The 13,260-nt window shown below is 33.7% G+C and overlaps 2 protein-coding genes across 2 annotated transcripts; both read right to left on the minus strand.

Moving 5' to 3' along the window:
• Positions 1 to 357: 357 nt before the first annotated feature.
• Positions 358 to 1,302, minus strand: LOC134281729 (uncharacterized). Its single transcript, XM_062764161.1, has 2 exons — positions 1,100 to 1,302; positions 358 to 874 (listed from the first exon to the last, which is right to left on the minus strand). Exons 1-2 carry the CDS (start codon positions 1,300 to 1,302, stop codon positions 358 to 360), a joined length of 720 nt encoding a protein of 239 aa, XP_062620145.1.
• A 7,779-nt stretch (positions 1,303 to 9,081) lies between these two features.
• On the minus strand, positions 9,082 to 10,447 carry LOC134281730 (factor in the germline alpha-like). Its single transcript, XM_062764162.1, is given in 2 exon segments — positions 9,082 to 9,907; positions 10,406 to 10,447. A coding segment is annotated over 1 exon segment (813 nt). The 5' UTR covers positions 9,895 to 9,907; positions 10,406 to 10,447.
• Between the last annotated feature and the right edge of the window lie 2,813 nt (positions 10,448 to 13,260).

Genomic DNA, 13,260 nt, shown 5'->3' on the forward strand with positions numbered 1-13,260 from the left:
TCCTTTGTCTTATTTTTAAGTCCATTGGTTCCTTTCCTGCTCTCTTCCATAGTTTTTCATTGGAGATTCTTTCAGGCCATTGGATGTTGAAGATGCGCATAAGAAAGGTGTTGTAGAATATCTGAATCTTCTGCAGGGTAGCTTTAGTCATCCTCCACGTCTCTGCACCTTACAATTGTTCAGTATCCGCAGTTTGGTAGTAATACGTGTGTTCTTTGAGGCCCAGATGTTCTTTAACATGTTTAGTACAGTTCTTGCCTTGCCAAAACTTGACTTGATGTCGCGGTCCACCACAATCCCCATGTAGATGAAGGACTCAACTTCTTTGATGGGCACACCACCAACTATGACTGATGTTTAGACAGTGGTGTTTATCTTCATCAACTCTGTTTTCTTCACGTTGATTATGAGGCCCGTTCCTGTCGATGGTGTTGCAATGTGGGTTGTTTTATCCTGCATCTTGCTTTGGCTGTTTGAAAGGAGAGCCAGGTCGTCTGCAAAATCAAGATCGTCGAGTTGCGTCAGGAGTGTCCACTGTACAGGTGTATACCATTGTTCCTGGAGCATGATCTCCAGGTAATTACTACAATCCCTCAGATCTCCCTTCTTTGGCATCTTAATAAGGATACCTTCTTTCCTTTCTTCCGGGATGTTCTCTTCTTCCAAGATCTTGTTGACGAGGTTGTATAGGATGTTAATTACTGTCTCTATATCAGCTTTGATGGATTCTGCTGGTATCTCATCAGGTCTTGCCGCTTTTCTACTTTGAAGTTTATTTATTGCTCTCCTGATCTCTGTCTTTGTTGGCTTGTCACAGTTGATCGGGAGGTCTGTATTGGCTGGTTGATTGTCCGGAGGTGTTTCTGGTGTTGGTCTACAGAGTATTTGATAGTTCTCCGAAGTTTTCTACCCACCTCTTCTATTGTTCTGTTGTTGTGAGAGTTTTTCCGTTCTTGTCATTCACCAGTTTGTCTTTTTGCTGGAACTTGTTAGAGAGCTTCATTGTGGTCGTATACAGTTTTTTCATATATCCTTGTCCTGCAGCTTCTTCAGCTTGTTTGCGCAGGTTGTCGATGTAATCCCTTTTATCTTTCCTAACGTTTTTCTTATCTTCTTTATCTGTTTATCTGTGACTGTGTAGCCCTCTTGAGCTTTTGTCTTTGCTGATCTTGTCCTGCTTGTATTTAGCACCGCTTTCTTTTCCTTCTTCTCTTCCACTTTCTTCATGATATCACCAGAGATCCACTCCTTGTGCTGAGTCTTTCTTCTGCCTAGGACTTCCTCGCATGTGCCTTGCCACATTTCCTTAATGACTTATTATATCCCCACTTGAAAAGCAGGGGGAGGGGTTATATAGTTGGGGAGGGGGTATATAGTGATGAATTGTTTGTCCATCTATCTGCCTGTACGTCTGTCCGTCTAGGTATACGTCCATCCGTCTGTTACGCTTTTGGGATACCCATCTCTTGTCCGTAACTCCTCTTATGCCACTAGATGAAATTTGATGAAACTTTCAGAGAATCTTTATTACATTATTTCATTGTGCAACTCCTATTTTACTTTTTGATACGACACATATTTTGGTTTCCTGTAGCAAAACGTGGACACTGTCATTATATTCTTGCCTACGGCGTGGTGTGGTGGCTTCTGAATAACAAGGGACACCAAGAGTTATTCCTCTTTATACATTACCGTAAAACAATATAGAGAGGGCAAGGGATCTATACCTGTAACAAAGCTTGATCTAGTACTTTTTGATCCGTCACATATTTTCTAATAGCAAAACATGGACACTGCCATTGTATTCATAGATGAGGTGGGGGTATCATTTAGAGAGCTCATTGCTCATAGTACCTATAGTTTTAACTTTTCTTGGGGATGCCAATGGATAATGTGTGGGACGAACATCTGTATATTTATACCTCCGCTTGAAAAGTAGGAAGATGTACAGTAATTGAGATGTCCGTGCGTCCGTCTAGCCGTCCGTCTGTTCGTCCGTCCGTCTGTTACTCTTTGGGGTACCCATCTCTTATCACCAACTTCTCTCATACATGTACCATTGAATGAAAGATGATACTTTCACAGAATCTTTATTACATATTGCCATTTTGCACCTCCTCTTTTACTTTTTGATCCGACACATATTTTGGGTTCCACATAACAATACATGGACACTGCAATTATATTCACATGGGAGGCGGGGGTGTCATTTAGTGAGCTCATTGCTCGATTACAGTATCTGTAGTTTATCTCTTCTGTTAATGGCAGGGTTCTTTAATTTTGTGTTCTACTGTGAAAAAGTTATTCCCGTTTTCTATTTATTTACGTTAATATTTGAATGGTCAAATTTATGAAGAGATTTATGCAAGCCTTATTTTTGTTAACTATTTTTCATATTTACTTAGAGAGATGGTTATTCTCAGGTGACCATTAAGACCCTCTGGCCTTCGTTTATTTCATTTCTTACATTAGTATATCCGGTATATCAAAGTATGATTATAACTTTTTTTCGGCCCACGTATTGAAGTTTGATATTTCCCATGATTACATATCATATAATTTGTGCTATGATAAAATAAACTAATACATTTTCGTCCCTAAGAAACGTCTGCAAATTTTCTCAGGTGGGTGTCTCCCTATAATTACGTCACTTAATTACAGTTTTTACTGAGGTGCAGACTGGCGTAATTCTAAGATATATTATACAAATAAGTCTCTCTCTCTGTATATATACATTTATATATATATCTACAAAAGTGAAATAAAGGTCCTTCGAAATTAACAACCAGATGAAGTTCAAAAGGGCCTTCTTAAAAATACATTTATTTTCTCGGAAGAACATTCGATGTTAAGATTAGTGAGGTTGAGTAAAGATTTGCATTTTCTTTTCATTAAATCTTTGATCTTATTGTTTTTAAAATATTTTCACCAAGCATCTTCATTATAATTCACATTTTCATATTTATCTTTATTAAAACTTAAAATAAAAACCTTTTCAGACCAATGATATTTTGTTATATGCTGGAATTTGTCAGATTTCGACAGAACTGCAACTAAATGTGGGGAGGAGGTTACTCACAGATACGAGCCTCGGTTATTGTCCCTATTCTCCTCAGAGTTACGCGGCACCAAGTTTTTCATTACAACTACTGCAAAAAAACTAAATATTCTCAGAAAGAGAGGTACTACCCGCTTAAAATTTACATGTGCTCATAGCCCCCCCCCCCCCCCCCCCGAAAGCTTTTTATAGAAAATAGCATGTCTTTCGTATGAACACTTTTAAGGAGTTTACAGACAATATATGGTGTAATTCTTGCAAATTAATATATTTTACCTGCTCTGCAATCTCATTTTCGCAGCTTTTAGATCTGAACGAGTTTTAAATTAATAATGAATTGTTCAAGTATATCTTATTTAATACATGTATTATTTGAATTTATTGTTATAAAACAATTTCCACAATTCGGATGATATGTTTGTAAATAATGAACAGTAAGATGTATATGAAATGACGCAATGAGAGGTTAAGTCAAAAAAAGTTATGACAGAAGTCCGCAACTTTATAATAATAACCCTTGTATGCGTCAATTAGAGTAGTATGGATCTTATTGCTGTGGTTTTAAGTACAAAAAGGTCAAGCACCCTTTCAACAACTTGATTTATTTACGGTTTTTGTTATGTGTCTTAAACGTAAACATTCTTCTATACAAAAAATATATATATATATAGCATTATGCTGATGTTGAGTTGACCTTGATTTGTTTTTGTCCCTCGCTTTTGCGATTTCAAGCAAGAGGACATTAAATCTCATTTGTCTGTCAGTGTGTAGTTCTGTCCGTTCTTTCACCTGGTCACATCTTTTGAATGAGAAGAGATAGGGCTTTCATTTTACGAATGTATGTATTATCTGTGACAAGACCGTTCTAAAAACATTATGATTTTTGACCCCATGACCTTGAAGCTTGACCTCCTTTTGAAAAACTAGAATTGTCCAAACGGGACAAAATACCCCCCGCTGGGTTTTTCAGAAGTGCTAAATCATGAATATTTTATGGATCTAAGAGAAGAGAGAAATGCTAAAACATTTTTAGTGTATAGGGAAAGGCTCGTTACATTTTTCTTAAATGAAACGAAGGCGCAGCCTAATAAAAAAATAGACTAAATATACGGACCAGACACGAATCATGAACTTTTTCCGTCAGTGACCTTGAACTTGCATAAATGACCTTGGTTCAAAGTCATGACACAACCTCAGGTCATAAGCAATGTTTGTGTGAGGTAGTAAATTTAAGTTTTTCCATAATAAAGAAAGAAATGGACCGGACACAAATTATAAAATTTTTCTTCCAGTGACCCTGAACTTCCCCAAATGACCTTGACCCATGGTCATGACACATCCTTAGGTCATGAGCAATCTTTGTGTTAAATGAGAACTTACCAACTTTATCCATAAGAAAGATATGGACCGGACACAAATTATGAAATTCTTCTTTCAGCGACCTACAACTTCCCAAAATGACCTTGACCCAAAGTCATGACACATCCTAAGGTCAGGAGAAATCTTTGTTTGAAATGAGAACCTACCAAATTTATCCATAAGAAAGATATGGACCGGACACAAATTATGAAATTTTTCTTTCAGTGACCTTGAACTTCCCCAAATGACCTTGGATCAAAAAAATGACACATCTTTAGGTCAGGAGGAATCTTTGTGTAAAAAGGGAACCTACCTAGTATATCCATAAGAAAGATATGGACCGGACACAAATTATGAAACTTTTCTTCCAGTGACCTTGAACTTCCCCAATGACCTTGGATCAAGGCCATGGCATAGGTTATGAGCAATCTTTGTGTGAAATTAGAACCTACCAAGTTTATCCATAAAAAAGATATGGACCGGACACGAATTAGGAATTTTTTCTTCCAGTGAGCTTGAACTTCCTCAAATGACATTGGGTCAAGGTCATGACACACCCTTAGGTCATGGGAAATCTTTGTGTGGAGTAGGGGATTCTAATGTTCCTCCGTAAGAAAGATACGGCCTAGACACGTTTGCACAGACAGCTAGACAGCTAGACGGACGGACAAACGGACGGCTAGACAGACGGACAGACGGACATGGTGATTCCTATATACCCCCCCCCCCCAAAAAAAAAAATTCGTATGCGGGGGTATAAAAATGAATCATTACCTTGAATTGATCATAAATTTTGAATTAGAAAAGATATGACTTTTATAATAAAGATGTGTATTACCTGTGACATGTCCTTTTTAAGTACATGTATACTATGATTTTTGACCTCGTGACCTTGACCTTGAAGTTTGATCTACTTATTTATTTTCATGACGCACTTTTTTTTTAAATATACTCAGTGTGTATTAAGGAATATGTGTACATTCATTTTGTTTTCTCTCATTTTAATATTAAAAACGTTTAATCTAGTAGTATATCATACAATCTTGCAAATGAATGATTTCAAAATTAAATCAAAACTTTTGATCTCTTTTGCTCCATATAGTCGTCTCTCCAATTTTTTTATAACAAAAAGAGGACATGGTTAAAGACCAAACTGAACGTGATCGTATTATATAGTCACGTGTGGTACATGTAGAATGTACATGTATATAAATGAGGTTGCACACTAAGCTAACTTGACCTCTGGAAAGGTGCGGTCAGCTGACCAGAAATAGTTTGAGGGAGGACCCTGGCCTATTAAAGGTGCTAGAGAGCGACTTTTAATGCCCATCTAACCCAGTGATGCATTGGTTATTTCTAAGGTAAATTTGTGATTTTCAAGTTCAACTTTATGTACTTACTCAAAACCATTTAAAATATATGATACATGAGGACAATGAAAAATATTTTAACAGCATATAAATTCAGGTCAGAAGTACAAGAGCATGATATACTTACTCAGAAAATGAAAATGAAATAGAAAAAAAGAAAAATACATATAATACATATAATAATGGTATGAATGAAGGAAAAATATCATGGACGACATTAATGGTCAATTGAACAGATTATTTCATACAATAATATATTTATTCAATTTGGCTGTTATTGAAATGGAGCTAAAAATTTTTAACCTTGTCTATATTGAATTACTGATTGGTTTATAAACAATGGCTTTCATATTTTACCTGTGTATTCCTTGTGACAAGACCTTTCTCTAAATTTCGCCAAACTTGACCTTGACCTTAGAGCTTGACCAACTTTTGCAAAACTTTATCAAAGAGCTTTCTTACTTCATAATTTATGTGTATATATCGAGACTAGATTTTTCCTGGGATATGAATATTTTTGATCTGTGAGTTTGACCCACTTTTAAGAAAATGTGAACATTTCATACTAGGGCCTCAATATCTCCACTACATGCATATTTCTTGTGACAAGGTCTTCCACTGGATACCAAACAATTATGATCTTTTGACCTTGACCAGGTCATTTAGCCTACTGTTGACAAACTTTAACATTGGCACTGCGGGATTACTGATTTAGACGTTTTTTCTTTGGGTAGCAATATTGTCGTTTACTGATTTTTATTTGAAAATTAAAATAAGTACACGACTATAAATATTTATTATGAGAAATATAATTAAAATAATTTTCTTCAAAAATATATTTCAATTGATAAGTATAATTTCATCAGAGTAAATTTCTCGTTTTAAATTTTATAAAAATTAAAATTATGTGTAATAAAATCTAATTATATATGTAATTCAAAAGTGTTAACTTTTGCTTTGTGATAATTTTTTTCATCTTTTGACCTTAGAATTCGTCTTCGACTTGCATTTGAAGAAATTGTTTTGTCGTCTTTGTTTGCTGTTTTTTTGTTCTCTAGAAATTGTTGCTAGTACATATACCATTAACACACAATGATTAACTGTCCACAAATGATTCAGGTAATTTATTTTTCACGAAGCTGGGACGAACTGCAGAGGGTAAAAGAAAGACAACTCTAGATTGATCTTGACAGGGCATGCATGTATTTCTTTTGGAAGTTCACTACTCCTGACCAGAAAGTAAATTAAATCATATATTATCTATCACATCCGTAAAAAGCAAGTTTAAAAAATGGAAATGAATTTAAAGAAAGAAGAGAGAAAGAGAAAGGTCATCAGACAGTATTTTTAGAGGAGCAAAGTCCCTTTCTTAATTAAAGTTTTTACAGGGAAGATTGTTTTTTGAAACTACGCTTTGATTTCCAAAGTTACATGTACGTGTAGTCATATTTGTGTGGACCTTTCTCTCCCCGTTTTCCTACGTGCCGGTTTAGCGTTCCTGTGTTTAAGATTTTTAAAAGGATTTTAGTTTATTCATGTATTTATTCATAACTAAACGTGCCCTCTGTCATTTAACTTTTTTTAAATTTATGCCCCCTCTCAGATTAAGTATTCTCATCTGCACAGTCATTAAAAAAATGTGTATTCAACAAAGGAAAAGAATACCAGTTAATACAAAGAATCGTTTTTGAAAGGGTGTGTGTATGTATGTGTGTGCGTGGGGGGTAGCCACAGAAAAATTCATCTAACTAGAAAAAGAAAAATTTTTACAAAAAAAAATCATACCCAAATTTATTCATAGATTACCAAATAACCTGATTTCACTGTATACTACAACTAAACGGCTGGGCTAACTGCAAGTACAAGCCTGTACAAGTACAAGAACTTTGCAGAAGTAAAAGTAATGAATATATATATATCTAAATAAAAGAAATGGGGAGAGAGAGGGGCTGCCCCTATTCCTCTCCCTTGATACTACCACCCTCAATATACTTTCCTTCAGCCTCAAACAATATCATAATGCTTGCCCACTATGCTGAAGATTAACGAAGACAGCAGAGCGTCTGGTAGATTTCCAGAAATATTGCAAAACTAACCAGAATGATGAAGGTACAACAGCATCTCTTATTGTAACCCCCCCCCCCCCTAAAAAAAGATGTAAAAAGTTTGCATTGTTAGATTTAACTTTCCCGAAAATTTTGAATATGTATTTTTCCTACATCTATACAGATCTTTTTAAAAGAAAAAACCTTGGCCACTAAATCATCAAATACTATTACACGTGTAATTAATTTTGTAAGGAACTATTTAGTTTAAATTTGTACAATTTTAAAATATACACTAAAAGATGTAAAGCTGGAATAGTGAGAGATTTATATTGTATAGAATATTAGCATATATTTTTATTTAATTGTCTGTTGTCCTTAATAACTTAAATAACTTGTAAACATAACTTTTATTCTCACTAACCTCACCCCTCAAAATTAATAACACCAAACCTTTAAACTTTTTATGAATAGGGCCGTGCTATTTAATTTGTATCAAAATTTATCGTGATAAATAACACTCAAAAATGATTTCTTCTTTCAGTGCACCTTTTTTTAATTGAGTATAACTAAAAGAAATAAAATATTGATGAGGTTATGTATGTCACTTCTTTTTTTAAAACTTCATGATGCGCTTCAAAATGTTCTAAATAAAATCCATACGTCAAATAAATAAATAAATAGATAAATAAATAGAAAAATAAATAAATAAATAAATAAATAAAAAACAAAATAAAAGAAAATCAATCAATCAATGAATAAAAATAACTATTTTTAATCAGTATTGAACAACAAAAAATTTGTAAAACATCCCAAAGGGAAGATGTTAAACGCGCAATTTTTGAAATTATTATTTCACTTACTAAGTGCTCTGTAGAAAAAGAATTGTTGATTAAATTAAAATTGTATTTCTGACATACATGTATCGTCTGAACTTATATAACTCGACGCAGTTTATAAAAGATGTCATTAATTACTGTGTTCCTTGATGTCTTGTATTACAGCAGAAAATTTACACTTTACGACAGCTAGTTTTTACCTACATTCCATGACTTTGTAGACTTGCACAAACTATATACCTGTAATTAAGTAAGTTTAAAGGATCTTTAAGAGGAAATATATTATTTTAAAAAAAAGAGTCGCAAAGGTTTTTTTTTTTACCTTTTTAATTTATTTCTTATGTAGACACAACTACACTTAACAAACTCAGAACACATACAAAAAAAGAATGGCCATGTACATAACATCACTATTTGAATGAGCACTATTGTTTGCACGGGGAGCAGTCTTCTGCGGATACGCCCTCTAGCGGCCGCTTCAATCCTCTCGAGCACTCACTGTAATCCACGTCACAGCTTCCGGTTTGATCGTCCTCCATTTCACATCCACTCGTAAAAGATTCATATCCAAGATCACTCCCTTGACCGTAAATCTCATCCGAGTCAGAGAGATTGTCCAGCGTGAAATAATTCGTATTCTGTTCCGGTGACAAGTCTTGGCAACAAACTGCCAGGGTGTCATTTTGAGGAAATTCCTCGTTCACATTGTCTGGTTGTCTGATTTCTGTATCTCTGTTTTCGATAGCACTTTGTTCATGTGTGTGTTCGTCAGAACCATTTTCATTGTCTGTTTCTAAAATTGCATTCAAATACTTAATGTAGTCTATAGCACGGCGGAGAATTTCAACTTTGCTGATTCTCTTATGTTTGTTTTCTAACGGGAGTTGCTCTTTGAGTCTTGCATATCCATCATTCACACATCGAACACGGTCCCGTTCGCGTTCGTTTCGTTTTCGTATAAAGGTCGGCTCTAGGTGTTCTAAGGTGAATGGAGAAGGAAGCGGAATCATGCACAGCGGAGAAAACGGATCCGATGGTGACATGGAATTTTTAACGAGGGCTTCATATCGAATGCCATCGAGATGGAGGGATGGATTCTTTATCAACCTCGCTGGTACAATAACATCATCACTTTCGCGAGGAATTCCGAGATCTTTGCAGGTTGGAGATGTTATTTTTACAGGAAATACTTCCCCAAATGGCGCACACTCAAATCCCTGCATTGCCTGCCTCCGTCTGTGAAATAAAACAAAAATTGATAACTTACCTTAATTTCTAATTTCCTTTAGTCTCTTTTTATTATTTCTTTTATTCTTTCTTTTACTTAATTATTTATTAATTTAAATGAAATTTGTTCTTTATAATTATTTAATTCAAAATATTTCAAATATTTTTTACTTAGTTTTATTATTTATATCTTTATCTTTTATCTTTTTTTTCATTACATTCAAGGTTCTATTTAAGATTTTATTTTTTCGTTGTCTGTACATAGATCAACAAATATTCATTTTTTTTTTTTCATTTGAACATATTTTCATCTTTTTCTGAATTATATGCTAAAAGACTTCGTATAATTTTCTGCGTTCCATGAGTGTCAAAATGTTCAAGATTTAAAAAACGACCCCCAAAAAAAAAAAAAAAAAAAATTAAAAATATAAGAAAGAAAGAAAACAAGAAAGAAATTAAAAATATAGATACGTGTATGTTTAAAAAAAAATACTGGGGAAAACTGACCTTTATCTTTCGCTATCCTTCCTTCGGAGACTCGACCACAGTAGTGTTTGCCCCTTGATTTGTTTTTCTTTTTTATCAGGTAGCTCTTTATATCATCATGCAAATTAATCCGTTATTGAAACGCGTGCCTTTTCTAAGCAAGTGTCAAGCAGAGATAATCCGCGCTAAAATCAATAGACAATGGAAATAATTCCTGAGATCTCTCGCAAGAAGTTAAGTTGGCGGGATTGACACCAGGAAATAATTTTTTTCTTAGAAACATAAAATTATCATTAAAAATTCTCAAGAATTAAGTTGGCATCTGACTTCCTCATGTACAAAAGTTTGATTAAATGTTCAGGACTACAGTTTTTTGGCAATTACGACAAAATGTCAAGAAAATTCGAAAAATAAACAAATTTTATAGTTCATTTATTATTTTCTTTTATTCCACTGCCAATAGCATACGAGAAAAGCCCCGTTATGAAAACGGATTAAGGTGTCTCTTTGGCACCGTAAGACTCATGAATAAATTCAAATGTTATTCTGTATTTACATTACGATTTATTGTGACTGTTAGTGGAATAAGTAAAATTGTCAACGTTTTACATGAGGAAAATGTTGTAAATAAACCGCAAATTAAACAAATACATAAACTCTTCAAAGCTAAGATATATAAATATAGGTAAAGTAAGTAGATATATTAAACCACTTTAAACACGTGTGATTAAGGAAAATGGGTTTCTGGGTTTAGAATATACTCGTAGAAGCTTAGAGAAAATTAATCCTCTTACTTTTTAATAGACTAAGACCAAAACTATCAAAACGAAATAAGCTAGCTATTATAAATCAATTAAATTTGAATAGTAAATCCTTTGATAAGAGCTTAACCAATTACAACTTAAGTCCACCGTGAACTTCAAACGCGGAATAAAAATTATTCACACCAATAATTTTCAGATTTGAAATAATTTTATGCAACGAAGATAATTATCATTTGAATATTAAGCATTTGAATCCGGAACTATTTTTTTCAGGACTTGCGATCAAAAGGAACCGATTTCTTCCTTTGTTTTTGTTCTTATTCAAGTTTGAACAGATTTTTTTTATTTTAGTGATTTTGATGTACAAGTAAAAGAAGCTCAGTGAGGGGAACACAGTTATTTTTTTTTTCCTTGCTTACGTTTCGATTACATTAATAAATAAAAAAACAAAAAGATTGTGTAGATTTTTTTTGTGTTTTTGGTTGGTTGAGGGGGAATACACCGATATATCTTAAATCGCTGAAAATTTTGTATCCTCTCGTCTTCAGGCATATGGTCTTTGCCAATCTAATTCTTGGAAGCAATCTCACTACAAATACTTGCGACACTAAAGAATCCTCAATAAGTTGAAGGAGTGTTTTGTGCCATTTGCAAAATTTTGCTCACCGTGTTCATGAAGTGGGGTTTATAGTTTAATGCCTAACTTCATTTCGAGTATTTAGATGATCTGAGGATCTCAAAAAAGTAATATTTAATATGATCTAGACACTTGTTGCGCATCAGTCAGGGAGACACTGCTTGCGCACGCTCAGAGTCCATTGGTAAATTGATGTTGATCATCGTTACACTTGAACACGTGACCTGCTTAGTGCGCCTAATTGGTGCTGATGCCAATCGATAATAAAGTACATGTTATGTCCATTTCAAGTCAAAACTGAACTGCGTACATACCTCTTATAGTCTTGTATTTTTTTAAAAAAGAAAACATTTTTTTCCTGAAATAATTATTTTCTGTCAACGAAATCATGTAAGCAAATACGAAAAATGTGCACAATATTTCAGAATTATCGCTAAGTTTGAAATATTGATTCAACCAATTACCTAAAGAATATTGATATCGCTTGACAGTAATTAACTGATAAGGAATTCGCTTTAGGTTACACCTGTATTGAAAGACAACACTCATCGCATCGGGATGACTCTCGGTGTGTCGGGCTCGGAATTCAAGTACCAACTACAACCATTTTTGCAGGTGGATCAAATAAAAATAATGTTATTCCTTCTTGAACTAATTTTCTATACAATAAAACTGACTATTTTGATAATGGATTTCATAACTTCTAAATGGAATTCGAATTCCATATACAACAGCCAACTTCTTAATTCCATAATTTACTCTTTATCTAATTTATTAATTATCGAAAATACAATATGTGTTGTACATGTATGTTCATTATTATATGTGTTGAAATGTATGATTATAAATATTGTCTATGAGATGCATATCTCTTGACTTAAAACAAAACTGAACTTAACTTACACGACGTCTTTGGAATGGTGAACAAGAATATTTGCATTTATTATGTAAAAACTAAAAGCCAACATTTATATTATTATAAAATAATAAGTAGACCTCAATAAATGGCTTTATGTCAATCGATGCCCGTTTACGCAATTTAAAACCTTTTAGTTGTTCTTGTATATCAGGGACATGACATCGTTTATGAAAAGGGTCAGCTAAAGAAAAAAAAAAGACTTACACATGTACATGTATCTCGGAAAAAAAATGGATTTTTTGTCCATATTATCCAATCTAGAAAATCTTATTCTTCCGGGGGGCTAGAGAAAGGGGTAGTTCTGAATTCTTTAAGAACCTTATTTTATTCTTAACCACATTACCCTCATTTGACTTACCTGAAACCAAAGGGGGTGACAGACTTTCAATGAACATTCAATAATATTTTGTAAAACGTGCCAGTACATTTTAGCACCTGTTAAAAAGATAAAACGTGAACACTCGTGTGTGTAAATTCAATTTTAAAAAGTGGCATACTTAAATTATTTATAACCTTGAAGAAAAAATATTTTTAAACAAAATAAGTGCTACCTAGA

The sequence above is a fragment of the Saccostrea cucullata genome, unplaced genomic scaffold (genome assembly GCF_032062105.1).
Source record: "Saccostrea cucullata isolate Sc308-1 unplaced genomic scaffold, CSIRO_AGI_Scuc_v1 ctg5275, whole genome shotgun sequence".
In the NCBI taxonomy this organism is placed as follows: domain Eukaryota; kingdom Metazoa; phylum Mollusca; class Bivalvia; order Ostreida; family Ostreidae; genus Saccostrea; species Saccostrea cuccullata.

What these genes read in the sequence shown, in the direction of transcription:
- LOC134281729 (XM_062764161.1), bottom strand. Translation starts at nt 1,302, where the DNA reads ATGTGGCAAGGCACATGCGAGGAAGTCCTAGGCAGAAGAAAGACTCAG. An exon ending in ATAAAGAAGATAAGAAAAAC is followed by an intron (nt 875 to 1,099) that starts GTTAGGAAAGAT and finishes AATACTCTGTAG; the next exon opens with ACCAACACCAGAAACACCTC.